At 44.9% G+C, this 18,015-nt stretch overlaps 1 protein-coding gene across 1 annotated transcript in view; it reads left to right on the top strand.

The window, feature by feature from the left end:
* Nucleotides 1-18,015, top strand: part of LOC126106748 (dopamine D2-like receptor) — a 111,758-nt gene that overhangs the window by 76,328 nt on the left and 17,415 nt on the right. Inside the window, exon 6 of the mRNA XM_049913121.1 lies at nt 8,541-8,904. Within this exon, the coding sequence (XP_049769078.1) occupies nt 8,541-8,904 (364 nt within the window). The remainder of the gene's footprint in view (nt 1-8,540; nt 8,905-18,015) is intronic.

Raw genomic sequence — 18,015 nt, 5'->3', positions numbered from 1 at the left:
TTACCTGCGAGTGTGGCGGCCATCTATGGACAGGTACCAGTTCGCCATTTCTATTCAGCCTCTCTTTTCGCTTGTGATTCTGAGAGTCATGCAGCTGTGGGAGGAAGGCGGCACTGGCAGTAAGTCGGCTACAGGGCCGTGCAGGAATGAAGTGATTCTGATGACCCTTCTCGAAATGGGCACCGTCCCCTAACACTTGACTTCACACGCCAGAGAGACTAATTAACATAACCCTAGTTTTAGCTGAATGCTTCTTATTCTGACGAGAGGGCAGAAGCTACTTTGGGCGGGGATCTGCCCATTATATTAAATGCTGATGATATTGTGGTAAGGTTCTTTGAATTTTGTATAGTGTGCAGATTCCAACTTAGGCTTTTAGACTGGAGTTTTTAGTGTGTTTCAAAGTGGATGCCTAATCATCAGCTAGCTACTGCTCAACTGCTTTAACTTTTTCCACTTACCTCCTTCTATTATAAGTTTTAGAGCTGAAACATGTATGAGTATCGTTTTGTGTATGTGTGTGTGTGTCTGAGTGTGTGTGTGTTTGTATGTACAGAGCTATTACAAAAGATTGAAGCGATTTCATAAATTCACTGTAGCTCCATTCATTGACATATGGTCACGACACACTACAGATACATAGAAAAACTCATAAAGTTTTGTTCCGCTGAAGCCGCACTTCAGGTTTCTGCCGCCAGAGTGCTCGAGAGCGCAGTGAGACAAAATGGCGACAGGAGCCGAGAAAGCGTATGTCGTGCTTGAAATGCACTCACATCAGTCAGTCATAACAGTGCAACGACACTTCAGGACGAAGTTCAACAAAGATCCACCAACTGCTAACTCCATTCGGCGATGGTATGCGCAGTTTAAAGCTTCTGGATGCCTCTGTAAGGGGAAATCAACGGTTCGGCCTGCAGTGAGCGAAGAAACGGTTGAACGCGTGCGGGCAAGTTTCACGCGTAGCCCGCGGAAAATTGGCTCATGCCACAACTGGAGACCGACAGCGCCGACTTCATCTGTCAACAGGATGGTGCTCCACCGCACTTCCATCATGATGTTCGGCATTTCTTAAACAGGAGATTGGAAAACCGATGGATCGGTCGTGGTGGAGATCACGATCAGCAATTCATGTCACGGCCTCCACGGTCTCCCGACTTAACCCCATGCGATTTCCTTCTGTGGGGTTATGTGAAATATTCAGTGTTTAAACCTCCTCTACCAAGAAACGTGCCAGAACTGCAAGCTCGCATCAATGATGCTTTCGAACTCATTGATGGGGACATGCTGCGCCGAGTGTGGGAGGAACTTGATTATCGGCTTGATGTCTGCCGAATCACTAAAGGGGCACATATCGAACATTTGTGAAACTTTTTGAGTTTTTGTATGTGTGTGCAAAGCATTGTGAAAATATCTCAAATAATAAAGTTATTGTTGAGCTGTGAAATCGCTTCAATCATCACCACGACCGATCCATCGGTTTTCCAATCTCCTGTTTAAGAAATGCCGAACATCATGATGGAAGTGCGGTGGAACAACATCCTGTTGAAAGATGAAGCCGGCGCTGTCGGTCTCCAGTTGTGGCATGAGCCAATTTTCCAGCATGTCCAGAGACACGTATCCTGTAACGTTTTTTTCGCAGAAGAAAAAGGGGCCGTAAACTTTAAACTGTGAGATTGCACAAAAGACGTTAACTTTTGGTGAATTGCGAATTTGCTGCATGAATGCGTGAGGATTCTCTACCGCCCAGATTCGCACATTGTGTCTGTTCACTTCACCATTAAGAAAAAATATTGCTTCATCACTGAAAACAATTTTCGCACTGAACGCATCCTCTTCCATAAGCTGTTGCAACCGCGCCGAAAATTCAAAGCGTTTGACTTTGTCATCGGGTGGCAGGGCTTGTAGCAATTGTAAACGGTAAGGCTTCTGCTTTAGCCTTTTCCGTAAGATTTTCCAAACTGTCGGCTGTGGTACGTTTAGCTCCCTGCTTGCTTTATTCGTCGACTTCCGCGGGCTACGCGTGAAACTTGCCCGCACGCGTTCAACCGTTTCTTCGCTCACTGCAGGCCGACCGTTGATTTCCCCTTACAGCGGCATCCAGAAGCTTTAAACTGCGCATACCATCGCCGAATGGAGTTAGCAGTTGGTGAATCTTTGTTGAACTTCGTCCAGAAGTGTCGTTGCACTATTATGACTGACTGATGTGAGTGCATTTCAAGCACGACATATGCTTTCTCGGCTCCTGTCGCCATTTTGTCTCACTGCGCTCTCGAGCACTCTGGCGGCAGAAACCTGAAGTGCGGCTTCAGCCGAACACAACTTTATGAGTTTTTCTACGTATCTGTAGTGTGTCGTGACCATATGTCAATGAATGGAGCTTCAGTGATTTTATGAAATCGCTTCAATCATTTGTAATAGCCCTGTACAATTAAACGTGAAGTAGATATGCTTCATTGATACTATTGATACTATTGTTCCAACAATACACTCCCAGGAAGTGTGGTCATGGATTGCTGCTGGTAAATGAAACATAGTTTATTTATTTATTTATTCGTGTCAGAAGCATTTACGAAAATAATGTACAATATTTACATGTCGTGTGTATATATATTTCCAAGACAACTGTTTACACTTTTCCGCCCAGAAGTTAGCGATCTCTATAGCATTTGGCGTTGCATGTAGCAGGTCTTCTGTTGTGCATGTTGCTGGACATTGGGTACACTAGAGCAGGTGGAAGGTCGTCTGCATTGCTCCACACTCACAGAGTGGCGGCTCCTCTAGGATACCCCATGTAGTCAGATTGCTCTTACATTTCGTGACACCCGAGCGTAGTCTGTTGAGGGATCTCCATGTACTCCAATTCTCTTTGTAGCCGGGTGGTAGTCTTTCACTTGGTGTAATCCATCCCACAGTACTGGTAAGCCTTGCACGCCATAGTTCGGTTCGGCATTGTTGTGGCGCCCCAACTATAGCCTCGGTAGATCTCAGGAAGCTCTTTCTGGATTTTAGTCGTGGGTTTGCTGGTTGGTAGCTATATGGTGGGTGAGCTTCGGAAGTTTCTGATTTTTTCTTCTCACTTTTTGCTGCTACCTCTCGGCGGATGTCGTGGGGTGCAATTCCCGCGAGGCTGTACAGTGTATCCAGAGGAGGCTTCAGATCCCGGTGATGATACGACAGGTATCATTAAGAGCGACATCTACTGTTTTGGCATGGCAAGCATTGAACCGCAATGGGCTTGCGTATTCTCCTGCAGAGTAACACGATGAAAAGGAAGAGGTACTCATAGTGTTCGGGTGTGCTCCCCACGTTGTGGCTGTTAGCTTTCTGATGATATTGTTCCTGGCTGCTACTTTTTGCTTGGTATTTAGGTTGTGCCTCTTATATGTTAATGCACGATCAAGGATGACCCCTAGGTATTTGGGATATGTACAGGTGTTCTAGTGATGATTCTTCCCAGATGATTTTGAGGGCTCTATCTACCTGCCCGTCTTTAAGATGGAAAGCGCAAATCTGTGTTATTCCAGGATTTGACTCAACTGGTTTTCCCTGTAGTAAGCTGACAGTTCTCTCAATAACTTGGACAGATTCTCTTCAACAGTTCCAAAGCAGAGGGCTTGGGCGGTGATAGTACAATCATCTGCATAGAGGAAGCTCTGTGTTCCTTCAGGTATGGTTGATTATTTGTGTAGACAAAAAATCTTCTATTTTCAAGGAGTGGCATTGTACAGCTTCATAAGAAATCTTCTATGCTTAACTGTGTCATCAACTGCTGTTAGATCTATAAATACAGCTCATGTGATCTCTTCCCTTTCAAACCCATCTTCTATGTGCTGTGTTAGATTCAACACTTGATATGTGCAGCTCCTGCCCTGTCTGAATCCAGCCTGCTGTGGAATGTATATTGTCTCTAGCCTCTTCGTTAGTCGGTGTAGGATGTGTCTTTCAAGAAGTGTATACTGATGACATAGGAGAGATATAGAGCGGTAGCTTAGAAACCACCAGTTTAACTGATGCGAAAGTGACAGAAGCCATAGCATTGCAGATATGGCCTTAAAAGAATTTCTAAATTTTCTTACAGTTATGTGGCCGAGCATTATCAACTTGTGAGGATTAATGTTAATCACCCAGGCCTCCCAACAGGAAAAGACTAGAGTACACATGCAAATGAACTATTATTGACAGACTTCACATATGTGTGCCACTGTATTCCTTCATTGTACAAACAGTCCAGAAACAATGAAGTTTCACCTTGCATCACAGTGCTATTCCAGTGCGCTATTCTGGCTTCAGAGCAGCGCACACGGAGCGAAAATTCGTCTTGAAAAGAATTCCGTAGTTTGTGGATACGTCATGTCTCCACAGCATCATTTCTTCCAGAAGTGCAATCCATCCAAAATATGTAGGAGAACAGCAGTCCGGCACACATCTGCGATAGAAGCTGAGACAATAGGCTGGAAAACGTTCGAGTTCTACTACGTGCCAAGCCACCGAAACGCAACATTAACCGAGAGGAAAGGGCAGCTATCGAGGAACTGGAGAACATAGCTGAAATTGTGGTATTAACAGCAGACAAAGGCAACGCTACTGTCATCTTAGACACCGTGCAGTACAAAGACAAGATGAAAGAATTATTAAACGATCACCTCTACAAAGAACTAAGGGCGGACCCTACGGCGAAGATAATTCGAAAGACGCAGGCTGCTGTTAAGGACTCGCGAACTGACGCCGAAACAGCCAAGTGTCTTATTCCCAGAGTACCAGTCTCTCCGAGAATTTACGGTGTTCCAAAGATACATAAGGAATGTTATACTTTGAGGCCAATAGTGAATGGGATCAATTCACCCACTTACAATTTGGCAAAGTATCTAGCTTGCAAATTAAGACGTCTAGTTTGCAAGACGGACTCTTACGTGAAGAACTCGACGCACTTTATAGAACCCCTAAAAGGAGAAACAATTTTACCTACGGACATCATGGTCAGTTTCGACGTGAAGTCACTATTTGCAAACGTGCCAGTAGATGAAACTATCCTTCAGGAGCATGTTCCGCTAGACATATGCGACTTGGTTGAGTTGTGCCCTTTATGTCAACTGACTCGGGCCGCGTAAGCCTACGCAGTTATAACGTATTTGAAGTTTAGAATGTCGGAGATGAGGTACTGGCTCATGCAAAACTGTGAGGGTAGATCTAAAGTTGCGTGTGGATGGTTCAATCGGTAAAGCACTTGTCGAAGAAAGGCAAAGGTTACAGCCCTCTGTCTTAATCTGTCACGAGATTTCACTCTAGAATGGTCTTCATAAGCGCTAACAACAGCTTTATTTATTTTAAGGTGAGGGAATGTTCAGAATTAGGAGTGGTGGTGTGGTGGTGGTGATTATTGACTGCCTGATTGTTACTGATTGACTAAATATTTATTAACTCTAACTGACTGTAGTTTGCAACTGACTGATGATGAGGATTAAGATTGATTAGGGATTTCATTGGAAATTGTAGTTACTTATTTATTTATCTTGCGTGTCCATTACATGAAATTCTTACCATATTGGTAGAGCTGTAATAACGTACAGAGATTAGTTACATGCTAAGTATCCATTTCAGAGGTGTTCAATAAAGACGGGAAGTACAAATAATAAAAGGACAAGGTATGAGGTGCACTCATGTAAATATGAAACACAGACAGGCAGACAAAGTAAAACGTACGAACAAACAAACAGCAAGATAATTCTCTTCACACTCTGCGGAAAGCCAATATTCTGCTGGTTTCACTAATGTTTTCTTAGCTGCAGCAGGGTCAGAAGTAGTCTGGTTATCTGGCAAGCTCCTGCAGACCAGCAGATGTTGATGGTCCTGCCAGTCAACACGCTGGCAAATTTCGCCTCGACTCCTGAAGCCCCATTTACTGAGGTTTACTTTGCACTGAGACACCCCAGTTCTCAGTCTGTTCATCGTCAACCATGCCCCGTAAGGCAGGCGTGATCCTGCGGCTGGTTACTCTCTGGCATTCGCTCGGTGTCCGTCAGGCAGAGAATCTCGCCAAAGTTCCGTTCGTCTATTTGCAGGAGATGAATGCGCTGCTGTAGTTCCCTGCATAAGGCTCTTTCTTGATCTGAGTCTCGGTTGTTGTGTCTCGTGTCCAAACATGCGCTGTTTGGTATCCGCTTCCTGTTTCTTTTTCTCCACTTCTCCAGCTGCTTCCCTGCGAATACTTGGTGTTGCTACACTCATAATTTGGTACAGTTTGCTGACAGGAGTCGGTCGTAGACAGCCTGTCGCAAGGTGTTCAGTCTCATTCAAAGCTGTATGAAACTTTCGCTAGACTGCTCCAGAATATTTAACTGTGAAGAAACGTAGTGCCAGGGCAGATGTTCGAAGAACTTTTGTGCGAACAACTCAGGTGTTTCTTGTAAATTTGTGGATGTAGTTAATTTGGGATCATAGTAAATACAGTGTTGTCACTGAAAGAGGTTTATTATTTATTGATGACTTGCACTTCGTCTTCAGGACACGAGTGGCCTACCAGGACCATCCGACCGCCGTGTCATCCTCAGAGGAGGATGCGGATAGGAGGGGCGTGGGGTCAGCACACCGCTCCCCCTGTCGTTATGATGGTATTCTTGACCGAAGCCGCTACTATTCGGTCGAGTAGCTCCTCAATTGGCATCACGAGGCTGAGTGCACCCCGAAAAATGGCAACAGCGCATGGCGGCCCTGATAGTCACCCATCCAAGTGCCGACCACGCCCGTCACCGCTTAACTTCGGTGATCTCACGGGAACCGGTGTATCCACTGCCGCAATGCCGTTGCCACTGATGACTTAAAGGAGATTATAATTAAATTTTGATTTATAATTGATTGAGGATTGTGTCAGAATGGAGATTGTGATTGGCTGAGGATTGTGATTGGCTGGCGATGACTGACAAGGGGAAGGCCTCAGACACGGCCAACGGATTCGGCTCAGATTTGGCAGGTCGCTTGTGTACAGCCTAAAACGAAGGAATCTACGTTATTTTGGGTCAACACCCCCGCGTTTTTGAGAAAATCACCCCTAAAGGTCGTGAAGAGGAATCGACTCAAAAATTGGAGGGATCGATAGATAATTGTAAATATAGCATTTTTCATCATCGGGTATGGGGTCCGGAAACGCAAAATTTTCCAGAAATCGAGGAAAGAAACTTTTATAACTGCCGCTTCTGTACCCACATGGTAAACGCTATTCGGCGACAACGTTGATAGCGCACCGGCCGAGGTAACTGGCTGGGACTCGAAGAACCCGGGTTCGAATCTCGAAAGATATGACACAACATACAATAACTAGATACTACAGCATAAACAGACGAGCTAATTACCACAAACTACAGAGAGTACTCGTCATATGTTACTTATGGAAGGACACTGTATTCATTCACAAAACGTATTTCATTCGGCGCATTAGTGATGGATAAATCACTACATGTACCCGCGAGGTTCGCGGCAGCCTAATGACGGGAAAACAACTCTTTCCGATTGATTTCTATAAGGCTCGTACTGGACACCTTCACTCTTCCAGATTCACAACTATGATATGACGAAGAGGCAACCGGGACAACATAACTCTCCGCGCGTGCATTCTGTCCCGTGCCTCGCTGTGAACAAGCGTCGTGCGGTTGGCTATCTTTGATCCCTCGTGAGGAATTCGCAGCACTCTTATTCCGAGTTGTTTTCATGTGACAAGGCTTAAAAGTTTAATACTTTACTAACTCACGGCGTTTGGGAAATTGGTTTGCCTACCTTATTATTATCATTCCTTATTGATTTACTTACCTTACTAACCCTCCTATCCCTACCAATTGAGATATGGAAAAATACAAACGAAAAGAATAACATCCGCTAGGTTTCTTCGAGATTCGAACCCGGGTTCTCCCGTTCTGAGCCAGTTACCTTTGCCACTGCGCTATCGGCACTGCCGGCGGAAAGCGTTTTGCATGTCGGTACAGAAGCGGCAGTTGTAAAAGTTTCTTACCCCCATTTCTGGAAAAGTATGCGTTTTCGGACCCCATACCTGATGCTGATGATGAAAAATGCTCCACTTACAGTCATCTATCGACCCCGCCAATTTTGAGTTGATTGCTCGTCATAAATTTTAGGGGTGATTTTCTCAAAAACGAGGGGGTGTTGACCTAAAATATCTTAGATTCCTTCGTTTTATGTTGTACACAAGCGACCTGTCATGTTTGAGGCGAATCGGTTGGCCATGTCTGAGGCCTTCCCCTCGTGAGTGGATGTTATGACACACAGGTGAATGTGATTAATAGGTGAACTGATTAGTCAATGTGATTGATTTGGAATTATGATTGATTTGGGACGATAACAGTGGAAAATGATTCAATTCAAGTTAAATAAGGGCTGTGATTGGTTGGGATTATGGCTGATCACTGAAATGATTGGTTGGTGATGATGATTGATGAGTGATGAATAATGGTATTACGAGTGATTTAGGGCTGTGACAGATTGGGGATTACAGCTGGTATTGTGGGATGAGTTTGGTGTGCCCCTGTCTTCAGGTGCGGCGAAACGACTCGTCCTCTTCGTCCACGACGGGCCCCACAGTGGCTCCTGCAGGCGCCGTTTCCTCGCCGGTGGGGGCGACACCACGCGACGCGGGGTCTCCGGGGGCGGCGACCGGGTCCGCGACGCAGAGCCCGCCGCCTTCCGCCGCCCCCACGGCCTCGGCGCCGCCCCCGGTGACGCGCCAGGCGACGGTGGACTCCCTGCTGCCCTCGACGGGGGGCAGCAAGCGCGAGAAGCCGGGCCAGGCGGCCGCCAGGTTCACCATCTACAAGGTGAACCGCGCCAGCCGCAAGAAGCGCGACAAGTCCTCGGCCAGGAAGGAGCGCAAGGCCACCAAGACGCTCGCCATCGTTCTCGGTGAGACTGCGTTCGCACCTCGTGATCACAAATCTCCATACGGAGTAGTTTGTGTCGAGATAACTAACTATACCTCTGTAAGAAATGATGGTACACTGATAACATAGGTCTGCGACATAAATATTGTTTCAGATTTATTAAGTGATTTTTATAGTGTTACTAAAATGTAGACTTTAACGGCCGGAAATGTCATGTCCATTATACACTCCTGGAAATTGAAATAAGAACACCGTGAATTCATTGTCCCAGGAAGGGGAAACTTTATTGACACATTCCTGGGGTCACATACATCACATGATCACACTGACAGAACCACAGGCACATAGACAAAGGCAACAGAGCATGCACAATGTCGGCACTAGTACAGTGTATATCCACCTTTCGCAGCAATGCAGGCTGCTATTCTCCCATGGAGACGATCGTAGAGATGCTGGATGTAGTCCTGTGGAACGGCTTGCCATGCCATTTCCACCTGGCGCCTCAGTTGGACCAGCGTTCGTGCTGGGCGTGCAGACCGCGTGAGACGACGCTTCATCCAGTCCCAAACATGCTCAATGGGGGACAGATCCGGAGATCTTGTTGGCCAGGGTAGTTGACTTACACCTCCTAGAGCACGTTGGGTGGCACGGGATACAGGCGGACGTGCATTGTCCTGTTGGAACAGCAAGTTCCCTTGCCGGTCTAGGAATGGTAGAACGATGGGTTCGATGACGGTTTGGATGTACCGTGCACTATTCAGTGTCCCCTCGACGATCACCAGTGGTGTAGGGCCAGTGTAGGAGATCGCTCCCCACACCATGATGCCGGGTGTTGGCCCTGTGTGCCTCGGTCGTATGCAGTCCTGATTGTGGCGCTCACCTGCACGGCGCCAAACACGCATACGACCATCATTGGCACCAAGGCAGAAGCGACTCTCATCGCTGAAGACGACACGTCTCCATTCGTCCCTCCATTCACGCCTGTCGCGACACCACTGGAGGCGGGCTGCACGATGTTGGGGCGTGAGCGGAAGACGGCCTAACGGTGTGCGGGACCGTAGCCCAGCTTCATGGAGACGGTTGCGAATGGTCCTCGCCGATACCCCAGGAGCAACAATGTCCCTAATTTGCTGGGAAGTGTCGGTGCGGTCCCCTACGGCACTGCGTAGGATCCTACGGTCTTGGCGTGCATCCGTGCGTCGCTGCGGTCCGGTCCCAGGTCGACGGGCACGTGCACCTTCCGCCGACCACTGGCGACAACATCGATGTACTGTGGAGACCTCACGCCCCACGTGTTGAGCAATTCGGCGGTACGTCCACCCGGCCTCCCGCATGCCCACTATACGCCCTCGCTCAAAGTCCGTCAACTGCACATACGGTTCACGTCCACGCTGTCGCGGCATGCTACCAGTGTTAAAGACTGCGATGGAGCTCCGTATGCCACGGCAAACTGGCTGACACTGACGGCGGCGGTGCACAAATGCTGCGCAGCTAGCGCCATTCGACGGCCAACACCGCGGTTCCTGGTGTGTCCGCTGTGCCGTGCTTGTGATCATTGCTTGTACAGCCCTCTCGCAGTGTCCGGAGCAAGTATGGTGGGTCTGACACACCGGTGTCAATGTGTTCTTTTTTCCATTTCCAGGAGTGTAATTATCCGGGCTGTTATGCCGTGGTCGGATGATGAATCCTGTGTCAATTCCCAACGTTTCGTCCCCTTCTGCGGAGGACATCTTCAAGAGGGCCTGTAGTTCGATGGAAGGTCCAACACATTCACTGGCTCGCTACTGACTGCCGCTAAATTCCGTGTCCGCGCGCTCCCACGCCGCGGCGTGACGTCAGGTGTTTTGAAAACGTCAGTGCAATTGGCCGCTGTCCGCTGCCGTCGATCGTCGTTGCCATCACCCAGTAGTGGACGGGTGGTACACAACTTCTTTAACACCGGAATCCATATGCCGTTTAATTTCACGCCCTCCTCCTTTCGATTGAAATTATTAGGGTGTTTAGCGATTTCCATTGCCTCCCTGTAGAGCCTTTCGTAATATCCGCTTGTTGCCGCTAGTACTTTCGTCTCCTCGAAACGAATATGGTGGTTACTCGCTGGAAAGCACGCTCCGCAACAGCTGATCGTTCCGTTTCTCCTCTTCTACAATTGCTGTTGTGCTCTTTTATAGTGTGTTCAACACTGATTTCGGGAAAAATAGTGAAAAAATTCCATCACGTACAGTTATTTCACCAACTGCTTGCCTAGTTGTAGCTTTTTTAGATATGTAAGCACTCTAATGAGATTGAATTTTGGTTTTTAGGATCTCCATAAACTGTTATTTAGCCGTTTTTATACTAGATATGCGTAAAATAAAGAGTCATTAGGAGAAACCAGCAGTATTTCATGTCAGTTCCTGTCTGTCGCGCTGCCCCTTCCCCCGCCACTACCAGGCAGTGAGTTTCTGCTACTGTCCTTCAGTTCACAATACCTCTTCACTCTGTGCTGTTCACGTGTTGTTGTTGTTACTAGTGCTTTAAAGTAGTGACTGTTTTCTTGTGTTGTGAAGTTGTTTTAGGGACAATGGACAATGGCTACCAGAGGATGTATAAACTAGCCAGATTGCTTCTGCTACATTTCTGGTAACTATACCTTCAAAAAGCAGCAAAGAAAAATTTCCGATTTTGTTGAAAAAGTATATTTCGCCTATTTTGGGTATAAGGTTAGGCGATCAAGATAAGACTGGCCATACTATGGACTATGAGAAAACAAAAATACTCTGTCAATCCTCCTACTTCTGGGACTGCGTTACTAAAGAGGCCATCGAAATCCGACTACAGGACGATCAAAATAATAAAGACAGCGGCCTTCAACTTAGACAGGCTTGGAACCCTGCACTCAGCCTGGAGAGAAAGATGCGGTCCCAAGGATCGAGGACCGCCCGCGATGGCGGCAGCAGGGAGACTGCAGACCCCAGTTCAGACCCAGGCGCCGCTTCCCCCACCACCTCCAGTAGCCGTCGCGCCGGCCGCACCCAAGACATCAGGAGAGCAACGGTGGAGGGGGTAAAGGCTAGTATATATACGGCGCCGAGAGAAACGGCACAGCATTCGTCAGGAACCACCTGAAGATGGCAGCGTGTTCGTCTGCCGAATGATTGTGGAGAAATTACGACGCTACCCGGTCTGATACCCGAGAACTGTTCAAATTGGAAAAACGCCGGGAAAACTTGAGATCGCATAAGCCTTGGGCCGCACACAAAGATTGTTCAGTGTGTGTTGAAGAACTGAGGCAATGGTTTCAACTTAAAAAACAGTCCTTACGTTTTGGAATACCAATTGTTTGGAGGGAGCCCAAAAACCATGGTGATGAATGCTATTTCTGTTCTTGCAACGTACGAGGTTTCAGTTTGAAAAACACAAAGGATATTTCTTACCCTAACATTCTATCAGCCATTCATCTTGTTTCTCATGGACCTGAAGTACCAGTACCATCTCCTCCAGGTTTTTTGGATGATATAGACGATCACGAGCTATTGGCTCAGCAAGGTGATAGTGAAGAAGACAGAGATTGCTACGATCCTGGCACAACCGATCCCATTCCATTCTCACAATTTGAACTGAGCGATTTCGTTAGAGACCTAGGCATTTCTAAAGAATCGGCAGAGGTTTTAGCTTCTAGACTGAAAGATAAACATATGTCGGCTCTGGGCACATTCTTTTCTTGGTACCGATCGAGGCAAAAGGAGTTTGTATCTTTCTTCTCCCAAGAAGGTGACCTGGTGTTTTGCGGTGATGTTCCTGGACTTATGGAACGTTTCAAAATAGAATATGCTCCTGATGAGTAGAGACTTCTTAATGATTCTTCAAAAAGAAGCCTTAAACCAGTACTTCTACAAAGTGGCAATAAGTATGCCTCTATACCAGTTGGACACTCGGTACACTTAAAAGATTGTTACGAAAACCTAGAACTGATTTTAAGCAAACTCTGCTATTCCTACCACAAATGGACACTATGTGGTGATTTAAAAGTGATGTCAATGCTGCTTGTGAGCTCATGCCGCCTTCGGAAATGTGTGAATGATATTTTTTCGGAAGTCTGATGGTACATCACCAGTCTCATAGATTCTACACTGCAATTTGAGTATTCGTTTTGAATACACGTTCCCCCACTGAATTTAGAAGTTCTGGTGGAATGAAACCTCTCCCTTCCACCTTATTTGATCTTCAGTCATTCGAAGCTCTGGCGACTCGTGTTTCTACTTCTATCAAGTCATCAGATAAATCTTTCTCTTCATACAGACCTTCAGTGTACTCTTTCAGCTTATACACTGTGTCCGTAGCATTTAGTAAGGTAATTCCCACTGCAAACGTAATGTTACAACCCTTACTTTGAATTTCGCTGAATGGTGATAGACTTCCTTATTTTCCAAAAATTCTCCCGACGATCAGTCTTTTTATTTCTTTACTTTTTTTATGACGCTATTTCGCCTTGGCTTCCTGCACGTCCTGTTTATTTCACTCCTGAGTAACTTGTGTCTCTGTGTTCCAGAATTTGTCGGAACATTTTTGTACTTGCTTTTCCCATCGATCAACTAAAGTATTTCTTCTGTTATGCATGGTTTCTTCACAGTTACCTTCCTTGTACCTGTGGTTTCCTTTCCACCTTCTATGATTGACTTTTTAGGGACCTTCATTCCCCTTCAACTGAACTGCCTACTGAGTTATTCATCTGTAGCTTGAGAGATTTTCAAGAATATCTCTTCATTCTTTAGTATTTCCGTTTCCCACTTCTTTGCATATTGTTTCTTCCTGACTAGTCTCTTAAACTTCGGCCTACTCTTTACCATTAGTTTATATCTGCTCTTGAGTACGCCATACAATCCAATATCTGATTTCGGAATCTTTACCGGTGCATCATGTAATGTAACTGGAATCTTCCCGTATCTCCCTGCCTTTTCAAATATCCATCCTTCTCTTTGTATTCCTGAACAGAGTAAGCTCCATCACTAACAAAAATTTACTGCAGAACTCTATTATTCTTTTTCTTCTCTCATTTCTACTCCCAAGCCCATGACCACTCGAAACCCTTTCTTTTACTCCTTCCTTAAGTCAGTATTCCAATTCGTAAACTATTAGATTTTCATCTCCCTCTACATTCTGAATTTCCTCTCTCGGATTTTCTAGTTTCCCTACTATGATCAAACTTCTGTTTCTCCACGCCCCTATTCGGCGAATGTTACCTTTTTTGGGATCGTTCATAGTTTCTTCATTCTTGGTAGTCCCTTCCTGGAAATTCGAATGCAAGCTAATGTGGAATATTTTGCCAATGGAAAGATTATCATGATACTTTTTCAGATTCAGGGCTTGTGTCCTGTGGATACACATTATGTTGTTTTGTTTTTTTTTTTTTTTTTTTTTTTTTTTTGACGATGTGGTGTTTTATTCCCTTCTGCATTCTCACGCATGTTGGTGACTGCTAATTCTTCCTTTTGTTTGGAGGCTGAACCTTTGTCATCTCCTCCAGCCTCTTTGCCTAAATCGTTGGCTGAATGGGAGTTTTTTCTCGTGGCGGAAGTCTTAGGCCGATATTGCTGATGATTTTTATTCAAAATTTAAACATTGGCGAGGTTCAAACCCGGGACCCAGTACGTTTTGATCACTAGTTAAACACACTGCGTCTAGAACACGGGTACCGGGTGTCATGGTACAAGACGTCAAATAGCGGGTTTTGTGTTGCTACCATATAAGAAACAGAACGCTCGGTTAATCATGCAAAACTGTCGTTCCGCAACCGTCTCTAGGGCCCAAGAGCTGTAGATTATTATATCGAGACAATGGAGACGCTCCCAGCAGATTAGGCCTATCAAAATAATGAAGGTGCGTAAGGCAGCATCCCTGCAGAGTGTTAAAACTCGATCATCAAATGGTTCAAATGGCTCTGAGCACTATGGGACTTAACTTCTGAGGTCATCAGTCCCCTAGAACTTAGAACTACTTAAACCTAACTAACCTAAGGACATCACACACATCCATGCCCGAGGCAGGATTCGAACCTGCGACCGTAGCGGTCGCGCGGTTCCAGACTGAAGCGCCTTTAACCGCTTGGCCACACCGGCCGGCACTCGATCATCATTCTTGTGCTTCGACTGTGTGTTATTCTTGCGTTGAAGGGAATTAATGCACATTAAGCTGCACAAGAAATGTACAGACTGCAGAGAGCTAGCTTTTCATCCCTCGGTTGCCATTCCTCCACCTCCCGCCCCCCCTACCCTACAGATCTGGATCCATCCGATTGTACACCGCTTTCAGTAAATTCACAATTTCAGTTCCGGCTCGAGCATTCATTAAATGAACCTTCTTTCAAAAGATACACAAAGTATTAGAAGATGAACATTTCTGAATACAGTAAATCGAAATGTAACTTCAGACAAGAACATACTCAGCACTGGAACTTGCAACCCGAAACGAAAGGGTAAATCTATAATATTATATAATCCCTCAAAGAAAGTCAAGCACGTGGAGAGAATTCCGTAATTGGAGAACTTTGGAAGTAATCGAATAACAAGTTTCTGGACAAACTAGCCAAAGTTGTGAATCGTATTTTGTTAACAGCAGAGATTCCTGAAGACCGGAAGACGAATTTTGATCCATCCACTCCACAAAGGAAGTGATGAACTGCTACAGAGACATTTTTCCCCTTTGACTAGCCACAAAATGTTGTCAGAAGCATTATTAACTGTGCCACAGTAACAACTCGACCCTTGAATTTACGAAGAGCTACGTGGTTTTAGAAAAAAAAGATCATAATCAGAGCAATTTCTCAACTTAAAGGCAATAGTAATGTAGCTGAAAAGAAGCTCTAAGGATTTCGTAATTACTGTTATTGACTTCAGAAAAGCACATGCGTCAATCGATAGGAAATCTCTGTTTGCATTTCTCAACGAACTGGACTTATATAATGAAAGCACAAAGCTAATTAAGCAAACAATAACAAACCACCACACTAAAGTGAGATTTAGTGGTAAGACATCGATTAGTTTTGAGGTTCTAGCTTGAATTAGGTAGGGGGGGGGCGGATTCTCCCCATTGCTTTTTACCTGCTTTGGATAAAATCATGAGGTAATGTGATTAGGAGAAAGACAAGTCAGTTAGTGTGTTAGACTAGGCCACAAAAGGGATAACCTAAAAGTAGAGTGTCTAACGGTGTCGGACGACATAACTATTTTTTGACAACTCAATGGAAACATTTATTAGACAGATAAAGTTGCAAAAATAATAAGCTAAGAAAAAACTGGTTCAAATGGCTCTGAGCACTATGGGACTCAACTGCTGTGGTCATAAGTCCCCTCGAACTTAGAACTACTTAAACCTAACTAACCTAAGGACAGCACACAACACCCAGCCATCACGAGGCAGAGAAAATTCCTGACCCCGCCGGGAATCGAACCCGGGAACCCGGGCGTGCGAAGCGAGAACGCTACCGCACGACCACGAGATGCGGGCAAGCTAAGAAAGCAAGCTTACATATCTACTTCGAGAAAACCCAATTTATGAAACATTAGGGCAACCCCTAAGATAATGAAGACTAAATATGGAAAAACTGAGACCACTAAAGATTCAGTTTCCTAGGAAAACTAACTGAACAAGGCATTTCGGAGAAATAAACCATTAGAAGGAAAGTTAATCAGATAAAAACAGTGTACTACGTCAGTAAGGACGTTCTGTATATGAAAGAAAATCGATGGACTTGAAGCTAAACTTATATAGCACTGCACTTTAATTTTCTCTGATACGCTTTCTGTAGCAGAGCGTTTACTTTTAAACAAAAAGGCGATGCAAGCATTTGAAAACAAAGAAAAAAATACTACGGTACAGTTTAGGGCCAGGTAAAGAGCAAACACGATACAGATGACATCACAGTACTAGATTTTGTAGACATACAGAAAAAATTACGGGCATAAGCAGGAAAAGAAGAACAGCTTTCTACGGCCACAGCCTATGTATGAATACCACGAGACTGACAAAAATATTCGCTGATTACGGTAAATGAGAAGTGGATAAAGCATGATACAAAGAAATTGGAAGGGACAGAGATGAATTCCAAACTTCTCCTCAGGATGTTGAGGAACGATTGCCAGAAAAAACTGAAAGATAACTAAGGTTTCCATGAAAAATTCTAAAAAAAATTCTGAACCCACTTTGACACAAGAAAGAAGAGAGAAACATGGGGAAATGATGAAATGTGGGGGAACAGGAAAGAGAAACGTTGTCTATGTAGTCCAGAGTGGCTGATACATAAAAAAGGATGAACAGCTGTATGAAGCATCCATTGTCAAAGTTGATATGTACGAGCATCTTTCTTTAGAACTTGATATGGTGTAAGAAAGGATTAGTCCGAACTAAGTTGCTGCATTTAACGTTCACCGATATTGTGAATACAGAGAAGTTATAGAATAACTGCTATTTATTGGCTTTCTAGTCGTGGACTGGCGAGAACGCATGTAATGTGATGATTTAATGAAAGGCTGCTTTTTGGATTTTAGTAGTGGTAGCAGTCGTATTCATCTTTGAATCGCTTTTATAAGGATACTGGATATCCCATGATGTTACAATTTAAGAATATCAAAAATAAGATTGATCTGATGGAATGACAATTTCCTTGAGACATATGAGACTCACCTTTATTTTCGATAGTGACAGAAGCTGAAGAAATGAATTAAAATTTGTACCACGGACGGGACTTGAACCTGGGTCTCCTGCTTCCTAAGTGGATGTGCTAACCATTACACCAGTGTAGGGAAAAATGATACAAAGGCGTGAACTGAAGTTTGTGTTAGGGAAGGCCATGGGCAAGGCTAGTCTATGTAGCTGTATTATGTTGATCTGACTATTAGTGCATCTGCCTCGTAAGTACGAGACCTGTGTTCAAGCCCCGGCCGTAGCACAAATTTTAATTCGGTTCATCACCTTCTATCATTATCAAAAATAAGATTGTTCGCATTTAAATATTTACAGATCTATTTTCACATGCTGTAAGCACAAGTGGGCTCAAAAAGCAAAGTAAAGCACCCAAGTACACATAAACCAAGAAATTCTGTATTTTAACACACACAAACGTATTTACACAAAATCCACTAGTACTGTTAATTTT

Source organism: Schistocerca cancellata, chromosome 10 (genome assembly GCF_023864275.1).
Source record: "Schistocerca cancellata isolate TAMUIC-IGC-003103 chromosome 10, iqSchCanc2.1, whole genome shotgun sequence".
NCBI classification, from domain to species: domain Eukaryota; kingdom Metazoa; phylum Arthropoda; class Insecta; order Orthoptera; family Acrididae; genus Schistocerca; species Schistocerca cancellata.
This window is presented reverse-complemented; position numbering and strand designations above follow the sequence as displayed.